At 42.4% G+C, this 17,251-nt stretch overlaps 2 protein-coding genes across 3 annotated transcripts in view; both read right to left on the bottom strand.

Annotated features, from left to right (window-relative positions):
- GLB1 (galactosidase beta 1) overlaps positions 1-14,977 on the bottom strand; it is a 41,111-nt gene extending 26,134 nt beyond the window's left edge. Inside the window, exons 1-2 of the mRNA XM_085051306.1 lie at positions 14,836-14,977; positions 4,743-4,912 (exon numbers count right to left, since the gene is read on the bottom strand). Coding sequence (XP_084907432.1) covers positions 4,743-4,912; positions 14,836-14,961 — 296 coding nt within the window. The 5' untranslated portion in view covers positions 14,962-14,977. The remainder of the gene's footprint in view (positions 1-4,742; positions 4,913-14,835) is intronic.
- TMPPE (transmembrane protein with metallophosphoesterase domain) lies at positions 7,557-14,970 on the bottom strand. 2 transcript variants are annotated; one of them, XM_085051307.1, is made up of 2 exons: positions 14,836-14,970; positions 7,557-12,141 (listed from the first exon to the last, which is right to left on the bottom strand). In XM_085051307.1, the coding sequence occupies exon 2, from the start codon at positions 12,050-12,052 to the stop codon at positions 10,736-10,738; it is 1,317 nt and encodes a 438-aa protein (XP_084907433.1). In that variant the 5' UTR covers positions 12,053-12,141; positions 14,836-14,970; the 3' UTR covers positions 7,557-10,735. The 2 variants fall into 2 exon arrangements, with proteins under 2 accessions (XP_084907433.1, XP_084907434.1); XM_085051308.1 differs by lacking the exon at positions 14,836-14,970 and adding an exon at positions 12,619-12,758.
- Positions 14,978-17,251: the final 2,274 nt, after the last annotated feature.

The raw sequence follows: 17,251 nt of genomic DNA, 5'->3' as shown, positions 1-17,251 counted from the left end.
GAGACAGACACTAAAATTAGGATATGGACAACCTGAGCAAGGATTCAAAGGAATGGGAAAACTCATTCTTCACGCATTTACTGTTTTGCACGTGGGTTTGTAATTCTTTTGTAATTCTTTTAGGAAAACTGCTGCCACTGTCACAGAAAGAACAAATTCGAGAAAAATTTCTAAAAGTCACAAAACTGTGTCTAGTCAAGCAAAGATCCTCTCAGGCAACACTTTTCTTCCTGCCTGGGTCTGTTTGTATGTTATACAGTAATTCTGTAGTAACTACCCAAAAGGCAAAGTGCATAAAACGATGTTTTCAATAAGGAAGAAAAACAGGAACCCTCTCATGAGTGCACTACTGAAATGCACTCATAAGACAGACATGCACATGAGCATCAGGTACAAAAACTATAATCTTTCAACCTTTGTTAATATGATACCTCTCAAATATTAGGCCTCTGTTTGAAAATATAAAGCTTAAAATTTGTATGCCAGGACAGAGTCAAAGCAAGGCACTCAGGCATCAAACTGCATATTTCCCCCTCTATGTGGTATATTTTATTTCTGTCTCAAGCTGCTCTAATTGTTTTTAAGTACATGATTAACCTACATGTAAAAAATTTACATGTGCATTTAATGAATATGTGAACCATGTGGAAATATACTAATTGAAGACTTTTATGAACTTGTTTTAGAAACAAATCTTAACGTTTAAATATGCTTAATAGTGTCTGAGATGAGGACAAATGGATTCTCCAGTTCCCTTATGCTCAAGATGGAAGAAGACAGAAAAATTGTTCCAGAAATAGTTTTCATTTATGTCACATGCTTGACCCACAAGGCTGGAAAAAAAGCAGTTTCTAGTGAAGAAAAAGGGAAGAAGATCAAGAAAAAACTGTATGCAAAACTTTTTTTTTTTTTACTTAATGAATCATGATATAAAGTTATTTTAAACAGTGGTCTAAAAATTGTTACTAAGACACTTGAATCCCCCAGTATATTTTCTACAGCTATCTATGGCCTCAAATTAAATAATTTTACTTTGAAATTGTTGTCTTTAGTGTCTTTTATAATTCTTACATACCATTGTAGAAACTTACAGTGAGTTGTTAATCCTGTACTGTGTTAGCTACAGAATAATGAATTTATAAAGGAAACACATCCTCTTTCAAGCTTGAAACATGGTATTTCTTCTGTATTTGAGTAATAGCACTTACTTTCGATTTACACACAATTTCAAGCTCCCTTTGCCCTAAGCTTCCTTTGCTTTAGAAGTCACAGCCTTCCTCTCCTATTTCAGTGATTATCAACAGGCAAAAAAATCACGTTTTAACTTACCCAACGTACAAAATAATTTTCTCTGTAATACCAGGGTGGGATTTTTTTAATAGTGTAAAATTAAATAAATTGTACTACTTTCCTAAATGACCATGCTAGTGAAATTACGCATATATGAGTTGTTAGAAACAGTAAACTGCTTAAATTTCAAGTGTTTGACATTCTAAACAGCAGCTCCTTCTTAGAAGGAGTTTACACAGGTTTACAGCTTTCTGCTCCTTAGTCAACAAATGGAGTAAAACAAAGAAAATGCTGAAATTTCTCTAACTTTCTATGAGCCTGTAAAGGTAACTGCGGATTCTTCCAGGAAGCGTCTCCACTGATCAGTAAATCCTGTATATCTTCAGCCCCATCTCGTGGTTAAACGTTTATCTGCTCCTTGCACAACAGCCCCCAAACTTCCTGTGCTTTCCAGACGCCTTTGTCAACCAGCACCTCTTTCCAGTTGGCAGACACAGCTCAGGAACTGAAAACAAGTGCAGTTACCTTCGTGTGACCAGGCACCTCTGCGTGCTGTCTGCTGAGGAGGGCAGTGAGCTCCTCAGCATCCTCCTCCACCGCCTTCTGGGATGTCACACCAACCACAACATTAAATTTCAACCTGCTCTTTAGAAAAGGTAGGCCTTGATCTCTTAAGCTTTAATGTAAGATCAAGCTTCCTGTCACCCCTTTTCTCATGTTCTGTTATTGTTTAAGATGCTACCAGGTGCAGACAGTTATATACATGTACTGGCTTCACCTGCTCCAGATTCCAGGATGACCTGCTGCCTCAGTCATGAGCTGAATGATCATCAACGAGCATCAAGGCATAGCAAGCCTTTTGGAAAAGAGGCTGCAGAAAACAGGCAGGAGAACAGGTCTGGTTGGCTTTGACCACAAGGTACTTACGAAGACAATCCTGTAATAAAAGGATCATGTTTCCCCTGAAGTGGTAAACCTCACTGGGAATGCCTTGATAAGAACAAGGAAGGCTCCCATATTTCAAATTATAGCAGGACCGTTCCCTGTCTTATGGGAAAAATCCCAAGCAGCAAAATCACAGTCTCCAGAGGTGGCCTCAAAACTGGGAGTCCAACTACCACATTCTAACAGAAAGTTTGGCAGTGCTGCAGCATGTTCCAGAATGACTTCACACAATTTGTATCGCAGTCCCTTGCTAACAGTATAACTGATACAGGAAAGACTATGCAGGAGAAGAGAAAATAAAAGTGTAACTAAATAATCATGTAGACCAATTTCCATTTTTTACCAAAATCACAAAAAACCCCCAGCAGTTTGTTTGGGGTAATGTGAACACTTACAGCTTTATCTCAAATAAGAGCAGAAAGGCTTGATTATTGGCAAACTTCAAAGAAAAACAAAAGTGGTTTTTTTGGTGAGTAAGGTGCTTTTGTAGCATCAAAAGAGAGAGAGATTAGAGTCAAATGGAAAGACACTTGTACATGATTCTTGTAGAAAATGCAAGGCATGGGAGTCTTTTTTCTTCTAAGGTACACTTTCTGATTTATCTTTCACCATAGTAGAAAAAACCCAAAGGTGAGCAATAATGGGAGAGAAAGTTAAAGAATCTCAGTCTGCTCTTAGAAAAACAAAAGGAGGCTCTAACAAAGCTGTTATGCTGGGATCCAGCAACAACACCTAAAGCCACAGGTGCCACAACCACTTGCACCTTTTGTACCAAAACAGACACAGCTCAGCTCTCCCAAGACCAACAGAGATCAGTTAGCAAAACAACAAAAATCTTCATGCCTTCCTGCACAGCAGAGGATGCTAACACAAAACAGTAAAGCAGAATAAGAGATCTCAGCAAGGCAAAAAAACAGAAAAGAAAGAAGGAAAAAACCCATCTTGTTAGTGGGAGATGACAAAGGAAGAGGGAGAAAGGAACACGGAAAAACCCAAACCAGCCCTGCAGCAATTTTGCCATTGAACAACCATGACGAGGGGAATGGAAAAAAATATTCCTATCTCAAAAGGCCAGTGGTGCAGTAGAGACATGAAAAGGCAATTCAAGAAGAGGAAAAAAAGAAATGGAAGGGATTGTTTAAAAAAGCTGGAAATGAACAGAGGGCACTGAAAACCCATGGGTGTCGGCAGGAGGAGGAAAATTAATCAGAGAAATAAGAGAGGTATGAGACACAATGGATCATAGGAGTCACCACTGTCTGACCTTCAAGCCAGACACCCAAAGGTGTAATTTTCAGGACCACTTTAAATTACTTTTATTTCAGAAAAAAAGTGATTACTTGGGCAAAATCAGCAACCCTGTCCTGAGCAAGTGTGTTACTTAACTCCAGTGCTCTTATTAATGTGAGTGGACAGAACCTGATTTTTTAATAGAAAACAACAAAAACTACTACAAAGACCACTCACCAAACAGTCACTGTATCATCCCACCACAGGGAAGAGTCTTAAGATATGCGAAAAAAAAAGAGAACCCTAAATTTGGAAAAATTCATCTTCTTTCCCTGCTGTCTGTCCTTCACATGCTAACTCCAACTAATCTCATCCACAAGTGCACAAGGCAACCCTGCAACTTGCAGGTCTAACAATACAGATTTCAAGGGTGAAAAAGGAGAGGTTGTGCAACATTCCCACTGAGCAAAATGCCATGCCCTACAGGCTCTGCACTGCCAGAACCAGCAGTGTCCACAGCACAAAAGCAGGCGGTTTCAAAGAGAAATTCCAAGTCTTGCATGATGCAATGATTTAAGAAAGAAAAACAAACCTGTTTGGGAATTACAACCATTGCCTGAAGAGGTTATGCCTTATACTTTTTTACCACTTCCCTTATAAAACTGAATTTTTTTTAATCTGTGCCTCATCTATTAAATTAAGTACACAACCAGGTAGAAAAGACAAGAAAAATGGACTCTTTTGTACACACACACACAAAACTGAAAGCTGTTTAAACATTCTTTTTCTTTTAAAGAAGTACATCTAGTTCCCCATCCATTTATCTCAATTTAAATGCTTTTGGTGAAATAGCTCTAAATATTACTGCAGTCTTCACCAACATTTTCAAGGGTTCTTGGTGATAGAACCCAAGCTGTATTAACAGGCTGTCTCCTCTCACCTAGTCTCCCTCTTGACCAGAGAATACCACGTCCCCTGCAGAGGCAGGGCACATACAACCGTTCTGTAGCTGCCAAAGTTCACAGTCCAACAATTTATTCCAGGTCACATTTGCACCCTGGGTTGTGAAGCAAGGGAAACTGACTGCTAGTTACAACCTGGCCAACTGCCCAGTTCATGCGTTCATGGTCATCCTGAACCACCCTTCACTTCTCCAGAGCTTTCTCACCTATTACTAAAAAAATAATAAACCAAGTAACAACGGCAGCAGTCCTCCTAATGACTTCTCATACAGCTCCCAGGACCACAAATCACTTGGAAAGTCAACAGCTACTCACGTTTGAATGGCATCAAGTCCTGCCATCTTCATCTTCAACAGGCGGTCTTTCCAGTAATACTGGGGCACCCTCGAGTAGTGAATGCTACCGGAGATGTAACGGAAAGGTTTCCCATCCTTGACAAAGCAGTTGGAATCATAATCAATGCCAAAACTCCTCTCGGGTACATTCTGTACACAAACAAAAAAAAACCACACAATATAATTTTTTTTCTGCCTTGAAAGACATGGAGTACAAGGCTATACCATGCCTGTGGGTTGTCTACAGTAGAAGATACAATGCTCCTAAAATAAGAGATGGTGAATGACTTTCCTCCAGTTATCTATCACCCATCTGAGTCTTAGCACAACAAATCAGCAAAAAGGAGCCAGTGCAAAGTCTCACAGGGTAAAAGAACAAGAATATAAACTCGCAGATATAGTTCAAAGAAAATGCACTCCCTCCTGAAAAATGGAGGGTGAAATCACTAAGCAAACCTGCCTACCCCTAGATTGTCATTAAACACAGCAACTGAGATAACACTCTACAATCATTTGAAGACTACGAACTCCAAGAAGGAAGGCAACAGCATGTTGTATCTGCAACAAAGGCATTATTTTACAGAAAACCTAAAAAACCCTGTGGAAAATGTCCTAAAGGCACATAGCAATTCAAAGCATTCTGCCAACCGTGAAAAAGTGCAATTGTGTGGTGGAGGTGTAACAACAGATAGTAGAATATACAGCAAGGAGCTGGCAGGGAAACAGGAAAAGCGAGAGATTGCAAGTGCTGCACAGCAGAAGCTTTTTATGCTGTTTCCAAAAACATGGACCCATTCTTAAGATTATTTAACAGGATAAATAAATCTTGACTCAACAAAGGTATGGACATGTCAGGCCTCTATAAAATCAGGACCTCACAGAACTAAGAAATACAAACCAACTGCTCTGGAACAAAGGTAACTCAAAGGTTGGGATTCTCCATATGAAATTATGATGCTATAGTAACTCCAGGCTGTTAGACCTCCAGGAAACTACTGCTGCAGAGAATGCACAGGTATGTACAGCCGTTTACTTTCTGTTCAGTGCAAATGTATGTGATTTTTTTCTGATCTTTCATTTATAACCTGCATCCTGATTGCTGGGTATGCTGCACTAGGATGGAATTGTCTTGTGTGTACCCCTAAAGAAAACTATCCACATTTACAAACACCAAGCAGATGTTTCACATTCTTAAATCGCTTTTTACTCCAGGGCACTGTGACAAGTCACAGCACGAATGCAAAGCTGAGTGTTTCAAAACATAAAGACTAAACGGAATTCATAACGCAAGTGCAACAACGCAGAAAAGAAACCCAAAAAAAGCATAAATATGGATAGAAGCACCTTACACTTTAAAAGTCCATTATGCCTGGAAATAAAGAGAGGAAAACCAACTTGCTATGATGTTCCTGTCAGAGGATTTTAGCCCCCTCATTTAGACTAACCAGGTCAGGAGGCCTATGGAAAAGACACTTGCTCCATTTATGGCAGAGAACTGCAGAGGTGATGAATGAAAAAAAAAACCTGTTTACACACCCTCAGGGATAGACACTTCTGGCAGAGAGCCAAGGCTATCTTAAAACAATTATAAGAAGGCATTAATTATGAAAGTGGTCATCATTAAACCAGCTAGTATTTAGAAGTCAGGCTTTTAAAGCTGTGACCATAGCTGTAAACCACCTTCCCAACATATACACTTCCTGACAGTCTTACTACATGGGTGAGGAGATGGAGGAAGCTACCAGAGTACTTCCAATCCACCTCATTCATCATTCATTGTAAACAGACTTCCCTTCATTACCAATTCCTCAGGATCATTTTATTGTCAGTGGATGACCCATTACGTGCACACCAGGGCTTGCAATGAAAACAAGAGAGCTCTCCTCATGAATTTCTGTCTGGCTCTGCCAATACTGTATACTCACTGTTGTAAATATGCAGGGAATTCATTCCCACTCTGTCTCCCTACACGATGGGATGGTGGGTCTGCTCGTTTGGTGAGCAGATTCAACAGACACACACTAACAGCACTCTTTGGGGCACCAGCTCATTCATACCAAATCAGACCAGTGCCCAGCTGAAAATTCAGACCCTTACAGGCAATAGTATAGTGTTGCACCTTACATCTTCAAAACATACTCACATGGAAAAAGGGCTAAAGAATTTTTCCTTTCTTAAATCAACTGAAAATTTATTTTTTCAACCTTAATGTTATTTCAACATTTTATAACGTGCACGTCTCTCGACACAGGACTCTTTTCCCATCTTCAATACTCAGAACTATTGATCAGTGGCAAGCATCTCTCATTCTCCAAATTTACAAAACAGTTTTTTTTCTTATTTGGAAAACAAACAAATGTGTTTACAAAACCTCTACCTGTGAAGATTTCTAGCCTTTCTTATGCAGACCATCAATCACAAAACACCTCTTTCTCTACCCCAAAGCTTAAGTATCAAAATTGAGAACCACAAACCACTCATTTTCTTCTGCTCCTTCCAAAAGATTTTCTTAGTAACCTTTCTCTTTCCTCGCAGTGGTCCTTTTCTCTGCATTATATCCTCACCCCTTCAGTTTGAACTTTTTTCTCTGAGTAGGCTTTAGGCAAATGTAATAATGGCCTTACCTTTCCCACTTTCCCCCATGCCTTGCTTAGCAGTGGGGGTATAAAATTTTCCAAAACTAGTCAGGTTTATTGTAGTATTTTGTTGATAAATAGAATGAATGTGTTAAAACTATTCAGCATGAACTGCTACAATGCATACTGGTACAAAATAAAAGGTAATTAGAGGCATCTTTCTGGATAGAAGAATAAAGTTTTATTAAATCCCAACATTTAAAGCATTTGTGATACCACAATTTACATATTTTCAAATCCATTCTATAATAATTATATAATAAATATAATTTTCACAAAGTGATGATACTATTACATTCTGCTATTAATTCTGACAGTAGTTAACTCCTCCTCACCCCTCAATGAACTGGCCTTTTATAGGGTGAAATATATATTCATTTAGTTGAATTCTTCAGATTAAATACATTACACACACACACACAAAAAATTTACAAGAAAAAAAATTTTAAAAAATTACAAAATAAGCAGCAAAGCAATTTTTCTTCATCTGGAATACTGAACACAGGTCTGCATTGTGCACATTCAAATCAAACTGGAAAACTTATAGAAGGAACCTTGAAGGACAGTTAGAGATTGCTGATTAGAGAGATTATAGAAACAGTTCATTCCTTTTAACAAACAGAAAGTTAATCTAGGATCCTTTCCATTCACACTTAACAAGCAAAATAAGAAAGGGCTTTGAAGTGTTTTGGCACACAAAGAAAACATTTTAAGTAATAAGTAATCACCAAGCAAACAACCTTTCAGAGGGAGAGACAATAAAAAGAGCAAGAACTAAATTACATCAAGAACTCAATAAATCTATGAAATGACAAGATGACCATTCCTAAAAGGATCCATATCTGCTTCTGAAAGGATACATAATTATCTTCCAAGAGAGGCACATACAAAGTAATGAGGAAATCCTGGAATGGAAGGACCCCTTCAGCCAGATTTTTACACATACTTGATCAGAGTAAAGAGAGAAATTAAAAAGGCAGGGAAAAAAAAAAGATAAATAATACTAGCAACTCACTGAGAAACTGACATCTAAAATCAGTCCCACTAATTTCCTCTTGAGGAAACTTGATTAACAATTAGTCTTCTTAACATGGTAATAACACAGTGCAACAAGTGGAAAACAATCCTTCTGGACTATTGGTCTAGAGGGAATACTCTGCATCACTAAATCCAGAACACAGCTTTTGGCTGAAGGCATATTGACAAGTAAACAGAAGGTTACAGGCTGTCAACATTTTCTCTACCTAAGACCATTTGACACTATGCCATCAACTGCAAAAGGTCTCAGAAGGATCCCACATGGGCAATGGGCAGTGTTGAATACATATGGAAACTTCAGGATACCTAAGCAGGTATTATCACACAAGCATAAAAAAATGTTTACAAAATTATAGGTGGTGGGAAACAGAAATTATCTAATCTGGCAAGTGGAGAGCCTGGCTGATAGGGTGTTCAGTTTTCAGACTAAAAGAGGACTGACTTCTCCAACAATTCCACTGACCTTCATAACATATTTACAGTATTTCTCATTATTCCTGAGTAACAATATAAGATGTTTGTACAGAGGAAAAGGAAACAAAACCAGCCAAGCAATTAGCAACTGACTGGGGGAGGTCTAGAGTTGATGAAGTGAAACTTCAAGATTTAACTTACAGAGAAACTCAACTTTACAAAGCCTGTGATACTTTTCAAACACACCCCATGTACGTCTCCTTCAAAATGAGAATGGAAGCTGAAGAATGAAATAAAGTATTTTTGGTTGTCTGGCTCAGGATCACACAGGAAGGCAGCAAAAACTGAACACTACAGGTCTGATCTTCCATCCTCAGTCTCCTGTATAAGAACTGTTCTCTTTTGCCCCATGCTACATGGGTCTGCCTGAGAGGAACTTGAGTACTGGTGGGCAGAAAAGCAGAGCAAGGGAAACCCTGTGGCTACAGCTGCAGACTACAGAGACAGCATTCCCAGCCTCCAATTGTTTGTGATATTTTATGCAGCAACACTGAGGTGAGGGAGGAGAGGAAGATGTGCAGAAGTGTTTCATCAGCCCGGACAAAATTCACACATTATTTTACATCCTGGCTTTCCTATGTGAATGCAAAGATACAGAAACAAGAATGTTTGCATCACTATTCTCTAATATCTCAAACTTCCCAGAATTATGCTAATTTATGTTAAGCCCTTCTGTGAAAGATGGGAAGAAATCCTCCATCAGTCATTATCTTGGTTACTCTGCTATTTGCCCATCAGACAACGAGGACACTGACACGCAAATGCTCTTAGGGAAAGTCACCTGTTGCAGAGTTTAGTCTCATTAAAACAGGACATAATTTAATTGAAATATTAAAGCCTTTAACAAATTTCAAGCATTAACCTATCTGCATTGTTTTCAAATAGCATTGACTTACTCTTGCAAGAGAAAAATGACAGAGGAGAAATAAGGCAGAAAGAAAAAAATACAGAATGAAGACTAAAGACACTGAGCTTTGGAATTAGTGCTTTATATCAGGAGGTACTCTATGCTCAGACAGCAACAGAAATTAATTTTGAAATTTTACTCATTTGCTTTTATTAGAGCTACTTTCAGTAAGTAATTACTGGATGCCCAGCTATTCTAGGGAAAATGCCTGAGAAAGACAGCTACCTTTACCTTTTGGTGTCAGTCTCACCAACTTTTTAACTGGACAAAACTGTATCTGATGCCTGGCAGAACTGATGCCTGGCAGCTTACTGTACTAGTAAGAAGCCCAGACTGGAAGCCCTGGTGCATGCTGCAGACAGCTAGCAGGATAAAGATACGCAGCCTCAAATAAAGAAACAAAACCCCTAAACTATTCCTTTCCCATAACAAATCTAGCATAAGCCTTCTAGAGTTTACATACTGAGTGGGCACTCTTACAGGCCTTCCTGCAAAACATGCACACGTGACTTCACTGCACAAGCTCAGAACTTCACCTGCCTGAGATTTGGTAAGGCAGCTTCCTGATGGATAGCAAACATTGGAACATGAAGTAGCTGCAGGATACAGATATTACTAAACATGCACAGGACACAAATTATCTCCATGACATCAGTGTTATCTTCAAATGCAAAACCTTGATAACGAACCCAAAGACCTAATCTCTTCAGTAATTTAACATGCCCCAAATTTGTTTCACAGGCCCAAGATACAGTTAGTGTTTTCTGCTCAAACTTAACAGAACCTGCTAAAGTTCAGCTCAACACATCTTCTCTGGCTTCCCTGAAAAAGGATTTGCTTTCATAGTAGAAGAGCCAATATACTGGCCAAAAAAAAAAAAAAAAAAAAAATTTAGAAGTTTGTCAAATGGAGAACTCCTCAAGGAGAACGCAGAATTATCTCTGTTATTTCAGCTCTGCTGCCCAGCCTCATGGGTATTCCATAGTACATCGTCCCCGGGCTGACGTAGACAAAGGTGTTCTGCCCAACTTTGTACAAGCCAACAAAGAACGGATTCAGAAGATAAGCTCCAGCATTTAGAGGGAAAATCTGCCCTCCATGTGTATGGCCAGACAGAATTAAATTAATGTCTGGTCGCTCTTGAAGGGCCCACTTTGCAGCAATAGGCTGATGAGCTAAGAGCACTATTGCATGCTCACTGCTACAACCTCTGAGAGCTTTTTTCAGATCCATGCCATGTCCTGAGTAGCGCAACACATCTGCTTCAATATCATCCACGCCAGCCAGGCAGAACCAGTCGGAAGTGCTCTTTGGTGAAACAATCTTCACGTTCTCGTTATGCAACGGCTGAATGTTAAATGATTTTAACAGCTCAAACCAGTTGCTAACATCTGAGGTGTAGTACTCATGGTTTCCCGTGACAAAGTAAGTCCCCAAAGGGGAATCAAGTTCTCCAAGAGGCTCAACAGCAGGTCGTATGATCTTTGCCTCAGCGTCAGTCAGGTCCCCGACAATCACGGTGATATCTGGTTTCAAAGCCTTAACCATTCTCACGATCATGGCAAGCTTGGTCTTCCCAACTGTAGGCCCCAGATGGATATCTGAAAGCAATACCACTTTCAGGTTATTCATTGTTGAGGGCAGCTTGTGAACTGGAATCTCCACTGAATTCACAGTAGGAGGCTGGGAAGCATTTAACAGCCCAACAACAGTCAGCACAACAGTCAGCAAGACTGCCAGAACTGGTTTCAGTGCTGCTCTGTTCTTGTTGCCAGTGCCTGCCTTAGCGCCTCTCCCAGCCAAGAACTTGTAAGCCTGCTCTACAGAGCCTAGAGTGAAGAGGAAAAAGATGAGAATAATATAGGCCCCCAAGCAAGTGTAGGCAGCTAAAGAAAAGAAATAGGGCTCTTCTGCTACAAGAAATAGCAATGTAAAGAAGCTTGAATGAGCCAAAGCGAGAAACATGAACACAGCTATTTTCCACAGCATGAAACAGAAGGAACTGGCAGCTGACGACCTGGTGAATGTGGTGACTGTGCTTCTCCAAACATGAAGAGATCCCATCAACATGAGTGTATTAGCAAATAGTGCCATTTGCAGCCTTAGAAGCCAGCGCCGCGTCCTGAAATCGAGTTTTTCCGCCAGGTAACTCCGCGATAGCATCATGGAGAAGAAAACCACTCCTGCAGCCACTGCAGCCTTTGCTTCAATGGGCAGCTGCTTGAAGGAGATCATCTTTGCTTCCTGACCGTTCCCTTCTGTTCAGCAGAAGTCTCCAGTAGTCAATAATGTGGTTATGAAGGGATGACTTGGGTCAACAAAGCCTGCAACCAGGAACCAGTATGAGCCGCTTTAAAATATTACATACATTCCCTTTTTCCCAGACTGCAATAAAGGACTGTTACTCTACATACTACACAAGATGCTGGGTCATGCAGAACCACAGTCATAAAGACACAAAGGAGATGTCCTGAGGTGGAGTAAATCAGACAACAGGAAAGACTGGATTCTGGAAGTCCTCTTCCAAGCTCCCTGTCTGCCTCCCTTAATCATTTCTTCCCCCCCACCCCCCGTTTTTTCTTAAAATGTTCTTTCCTCATTAAGACTTCCTCATGGTAGATGGCAGTACATCCCAACAGGGATACAGTGAGTCCTGGGAACAACCACTATAGCATTTGTAAATTTCGTACATGTTCTGAGACTAAGTTGCTTCTAACACTAACTTAATACATGATTTTTGTTCTTCTTGCCAAGTAGTTGGCTCTACCTGAAAAGCAGGCATCATCCTACACCATTCTTACCAAATGTAAGAGGTTCTACTAGCACATGCTACAGCAGCAGTGAAATCCCCACTGGAACAGATGCAACTGTGCTCCCAGCAACTGCAGACGATGTATCACCAGATATCCTTGCCTGCAGTTGTGAATCAGACTTCTCCAAAGACCTGAAAATCAGTAGGATCAGTGAAACTCATACTGTGTTTTGCTACTAGCTTCCAGCTCACTTCCACCATATGTACAGTTTCTAGGACTCAATGCCTGTTTTAGCAAATCCTGGTCTGACAGGATGCAACTAAGTTGAAAAGGCATTAAAACACTACACACCCTGCTCCTTTAGAGTGGAGCACAAAGTCTAATGCATGTGTGCTAACAGATTGAAAACAAATAAGCAAGTTATGTTTGAATTGTACCAGCATTCCCTGGTTTGCTGTGTATTTTGCTCAGTCACAGTGTTTCTACTAATGCTCAGGTTGTACATTTCTATTTAAAAGAAACCTATTGTTTTACTTTAATTGTAGATGAAAAAAGTTTGGATAGTCTTTCATAACATACAACAGAGACCATGACTGACATAACAGCCCCATAATAGCATACACTTGTTTTCAAAACACTTCCTGTCTCAATCCACACAGAAAAAGCAAGCAATCATTACAGCCAAAAATATCTCAGAACTAGGGCACAAAAGCAGTCTTGTAGGGCTCAGCACTGAGCCTGAGCCCAGAAGTCTGCAAATCCCAGCTTGATAGGTTGCTTATCTGCTGCAGGTACCCTCCCAAGCTAATTTAAAACATTAGCACCTCTGTGATGACAGGACCCTGATCTACTTCAAGGACTAGACCAAATTTTAGAAAGACCCCTTCCCTCATTGCTTGTGTCAAGGGATTGTGGGCTGATAGGAGAAATTGTGCCTGCCAGCCTCAGTTCCCCAAGCCCTCTCAGTTGTTACTAGATTATTCTTAAGAAATAGTGCTATTTTATGCCTCTTTAGATAATACACAGAGCTAGGAAGATAAGAGGACAAGAAATGCCCTACTGATTCAAGTCCATAGATCACCTAGGCACTAGGCAATATTCTGTCTGGACAGCAGCAATAAAAAATGCTGTCCAAAGAAGTGACAGGACCCTGGCCACTGTTTGTGGTCTGCTCCCTCATGATCCTTCAGCTGACAGTTATTAGACGAGGGATGTTAGAGGGCAAATCCCTGCATAGTCATTTCTAGACGGTTTACGAACCTGACATATTTAAATTTAGCAAATCCATTTTTTTAAATCTATTGAATACTGTTGGCTTCTACAACCTCCCCCAGCAGCCAAGTCTTGAAACTATGTATTTTCACAGCACTTTATCTGTTTGGAACTAACCTATTAAATCCCCCAAAAATGCTAATAGTATCAAATTTGGTGAGTCTTGGTTCTCCATTCCTCTTACCTGCCATCTTCAAAATTTGGGAAGGCTCAGTCACAGCCTCACCCCTCAGAGACCACACTACCCGTGACCCAATCCTCCCTTCCACGAAGGTCTCACACGACGCTGTTCTACTTTCCATACATCTTTAACCACCTGTGCCCCATCCAGCTGCAACACCTACCAAGGTAACAGTGACACTGCCTCAAACTCGAGGCATAAACCACGAGAACTGCGGACACTGAGGATTTGTCCTCAGGCTGCGGTATGGCGTCCCCCGGCACAAGGCGGCTACAACAGAACCGAGGCAGAACAGGAAAAACCCCTTTCCCTCCTGTCACACACCACGGGATAAGCAAGTTTTCCCACGGGATCCCCCAGCAGTGTCGGTACCGGTTCCCCCGCCGCCCCGAGCGGCTCAGCGAGGCCTCCGCGATTCCCGGGGTGCAGGGAGCCCCGGCGCTGGCAGCAGCGCTCCGGCCGGGCAGCCACCGCGGCCATCAGCCCGGAGAGCGGCACCGCCAGCCTCCCTCAGCGCCAGCGGGAGGGCCGGGAGCGGCACCTGCCCGGGACAGGGGCACGAAGCCCTCCCAGCCCCGGCTCCCGGCTCTCCCCCGCGGCGCAGCACAAGCCCTGAAGCGGCACCCTGCGCGCCGCCCGTGAGCCCCAAATGGCTCACGGTTTGAAAAAGGATCGAGGCGAAGCGCCTTCCTCCGGCGGCGGGAGGAGGCCCCGCCAGCCCTCCCTCGGCCAAGCCAGCCCCCCGCGCCCTTCAGAGCCGCCCCCGCTCCCCGGGTGTCCTTGGCGGAGGGGAAGGCGAGGCGGGCACTCACCGCCGCCCGGAGGAGCGCGGCCAGGGCGGCCAGCGGGAGCAGGAGCCGCAGCATGGCGGGCGGCAGCCAGGAAACGGCGGCGTCAGCTGACGGCTGTGCCGCGAAACGGCCGGCGCAGGACGGCATCCCTCCTCCTGCTCTCCCTGCCCACCGGCACACGGCAGCGCCGCTCCGCCCCTCCGAGCCCGGCCTGCTCCTGCTTTCCCTCCCGGGACAGCCCCTGAGCAGCCCTCGTGTGCCTCAGGCACTGTGGCTCGCTGCGCTGCTTCTCGTGTTAGAGCACTGCCACGCACTTTCGGGAGCTCACAGCAGGCTTTAGGATACAACCTCCAATACTGAATACATCCCAGGATTTCTCCCACACAGAAGTTTCCAAGATAGAAAGGTCTTGCTGAGCTTTACCTCCCCTGGGCAGCCCGTCATCCTGAGTGGAAACACTGGGCCTGGGTGCTCTGCTTCCCATGTCACAGCACTGTCATCCTCTTTGGGAGCCCAGTGCTGAAACCAAGATACAACCTCCAATGTTGAGTGCATCTCCAAAGATTACTCCCATTCAAAAGGTACCACGACAGAAAGCTGGTTCTGATCTTCACCTCCAGTGGTTAGACCATCATCTGTAGTGCCACACACATTCCAGCCCAGTTCCTCTGGACTTGCCCTAGCTCCCTTGAGGAACGACAGAACACACACCTCTGCCACCTTGGCTGGGCAGAAAGGCCTCACACGCCTCCAGCCACACCAAGGGAGGTGGAAGAAGGGGTCTCATAGTCTGGAGGCCAGCAGAGGAGGTGTGGATGCCTGCGGGACAGAAGGAAGATGGAGAAAAGGCCATACACTCACTTCCATCCATGCAGCTAATTTCCACCTCGTAGGCAAGGATGCTTTCAAAAGAGGATGACAAAATGCAGGACCATGGAGGGGAAGGAGAGAAGGAAGGGAATGGAGTTAAAAAAAGAAAAAGAATGAAACCCAGAAAGTAAAGAGGCATTTTCTCAGGGGACATCACTAACTAGTTCCCAGAGCAGCCTGAATTTTGTTCATTTCATATCCAGAGTTGAAGTTTTGCTGGCACTCTTCCTCCTGTCAGCAGAGATTTTAAACTTGATTGCTTCATGGTTGCTGCAGCCAAGGAAGTCACAAATCATCCCCTTGCCCACAAGCCCTTGTCTGTTAACAAGCAACAAATCAAGGAGGGCACCTTGCCCAGTCAGTTCCCTTAGTGTCTGTACCAAGAAGTACAGGTTTTTGAGTAATCTTATGGACCTGTTTTATCAGCTGTGTTGATTTACAGGTACTTCTTAGTTGCTTAAAGACTAATTTGTTGGTGTTGTCATCCTGACTGGGAGGCCTATAGTATACTTCCACAATGGCATCTGCTTTGTTTGTTTGTCCTTTAATCCTTACCTGAAGGCTCACTTATGCCTGAGAGTGCATCTCTGGGGCTGAGCCAGGGCTTCTAAGCTCCTCTTGCTTGTTCCTCATGCTGTGTGCAGAAACATTTCAAATGCAATTCTTCATACCCAGTGCCTCGTGTGGCCAACTAAGGCTCTCACTGAGGCACAGTCTCTCAAACTTTGGTGTGCCATTCCTTTGCTCATCCCTGGAGAGCCTCATTTTATCCCTTTCCCCCACACACTTCTGAAGGCAAGCATCCAGGAGTTAAAAGTCACAGTATGAACCAGCCTACAGTGTGAGTAAAAAAGCCAGTGATTCTCCTAAAATAGCAATTGGACTTGAGATCTGTCAAGTTTTTGTATCCCTTGAGAACAGATGCAGCCAAAAGAACGTTTACTCTAAAATGACTACTCTGAACTAGGCAAGCAGAAACAGGCAGCTCCCAATTTAATTAAGAATACACAGCACAGGAATATGAAGACCTGACAGAAATGAGAACATTTAACACCAGCCTTTGGAGTCTGGTTTGTCTGTTCTCACTTGACAACAGTTCCATATATGAGCTGCTGGTGACACGGCTCTGTACAGGAATTGCTACAACATTCCTTGCCAGCAAACAGGAATTGGGTTCCCAGAAATACGTATATATATTTTTGGTAGAAACTGGATCACTGTGTATCTTCAGTACGTAGACTTTAAACCTGCCCTAGTTTTGTGGAGGTAAAGTGTTGCTACTCTTACGGTAATGTAAATAATATTTTTTCCTTTCAAGCTCTGTTTTTGCAATCCATCCTCACAACCAAAATTAAGCGTTTTTGCAGCTGTAGTTAGGAGTTTACCTGGGCTCCTAACATTTTTGTGATGGGTGTTCTAATTGACAGGGCCATTCAGAGAGTTTTCAAGCTGTTTTTTTGAAGAGAAGGAAAAATTTAATGACTACCCATGTTGGAAATAGGAATAAGAAGGCCCTTTTGTTTGCTCTGTATGGATATCCCCAGGAACCCCTGTGTGTAAATAAGCA

This window comes from Lichenostomus cassidix, chromosome 2 (assembly GCF_008360975.1).
Source record: "Lichenostomus cassidix isolate B80296 chromosome 2, HeHo_3.0, whole genome shotgun sequence".
In the NCBI taxonomy this organism is placed as follows: domain Eukaryota; kingdom Metazoa; phylum Chordata; class Aves; order Passeriformes; family Meliphagidae; genus Lichenostomus; species Lichenostomus cassidix.
Note: the sequence above shows the minus strand (reverse complement) of the source record. Positions and strands in the feature narration are given on the sequence as shown.

Coding starts and splice junctions, on each gene's coding strand:
- TMPPE (XM_085051307.1), bottom strand. CDS start 12,052: ATGATCTCCTTCAAGCAGCTGCCCATTGAAGCAAAGGCTGCAGTGGCT.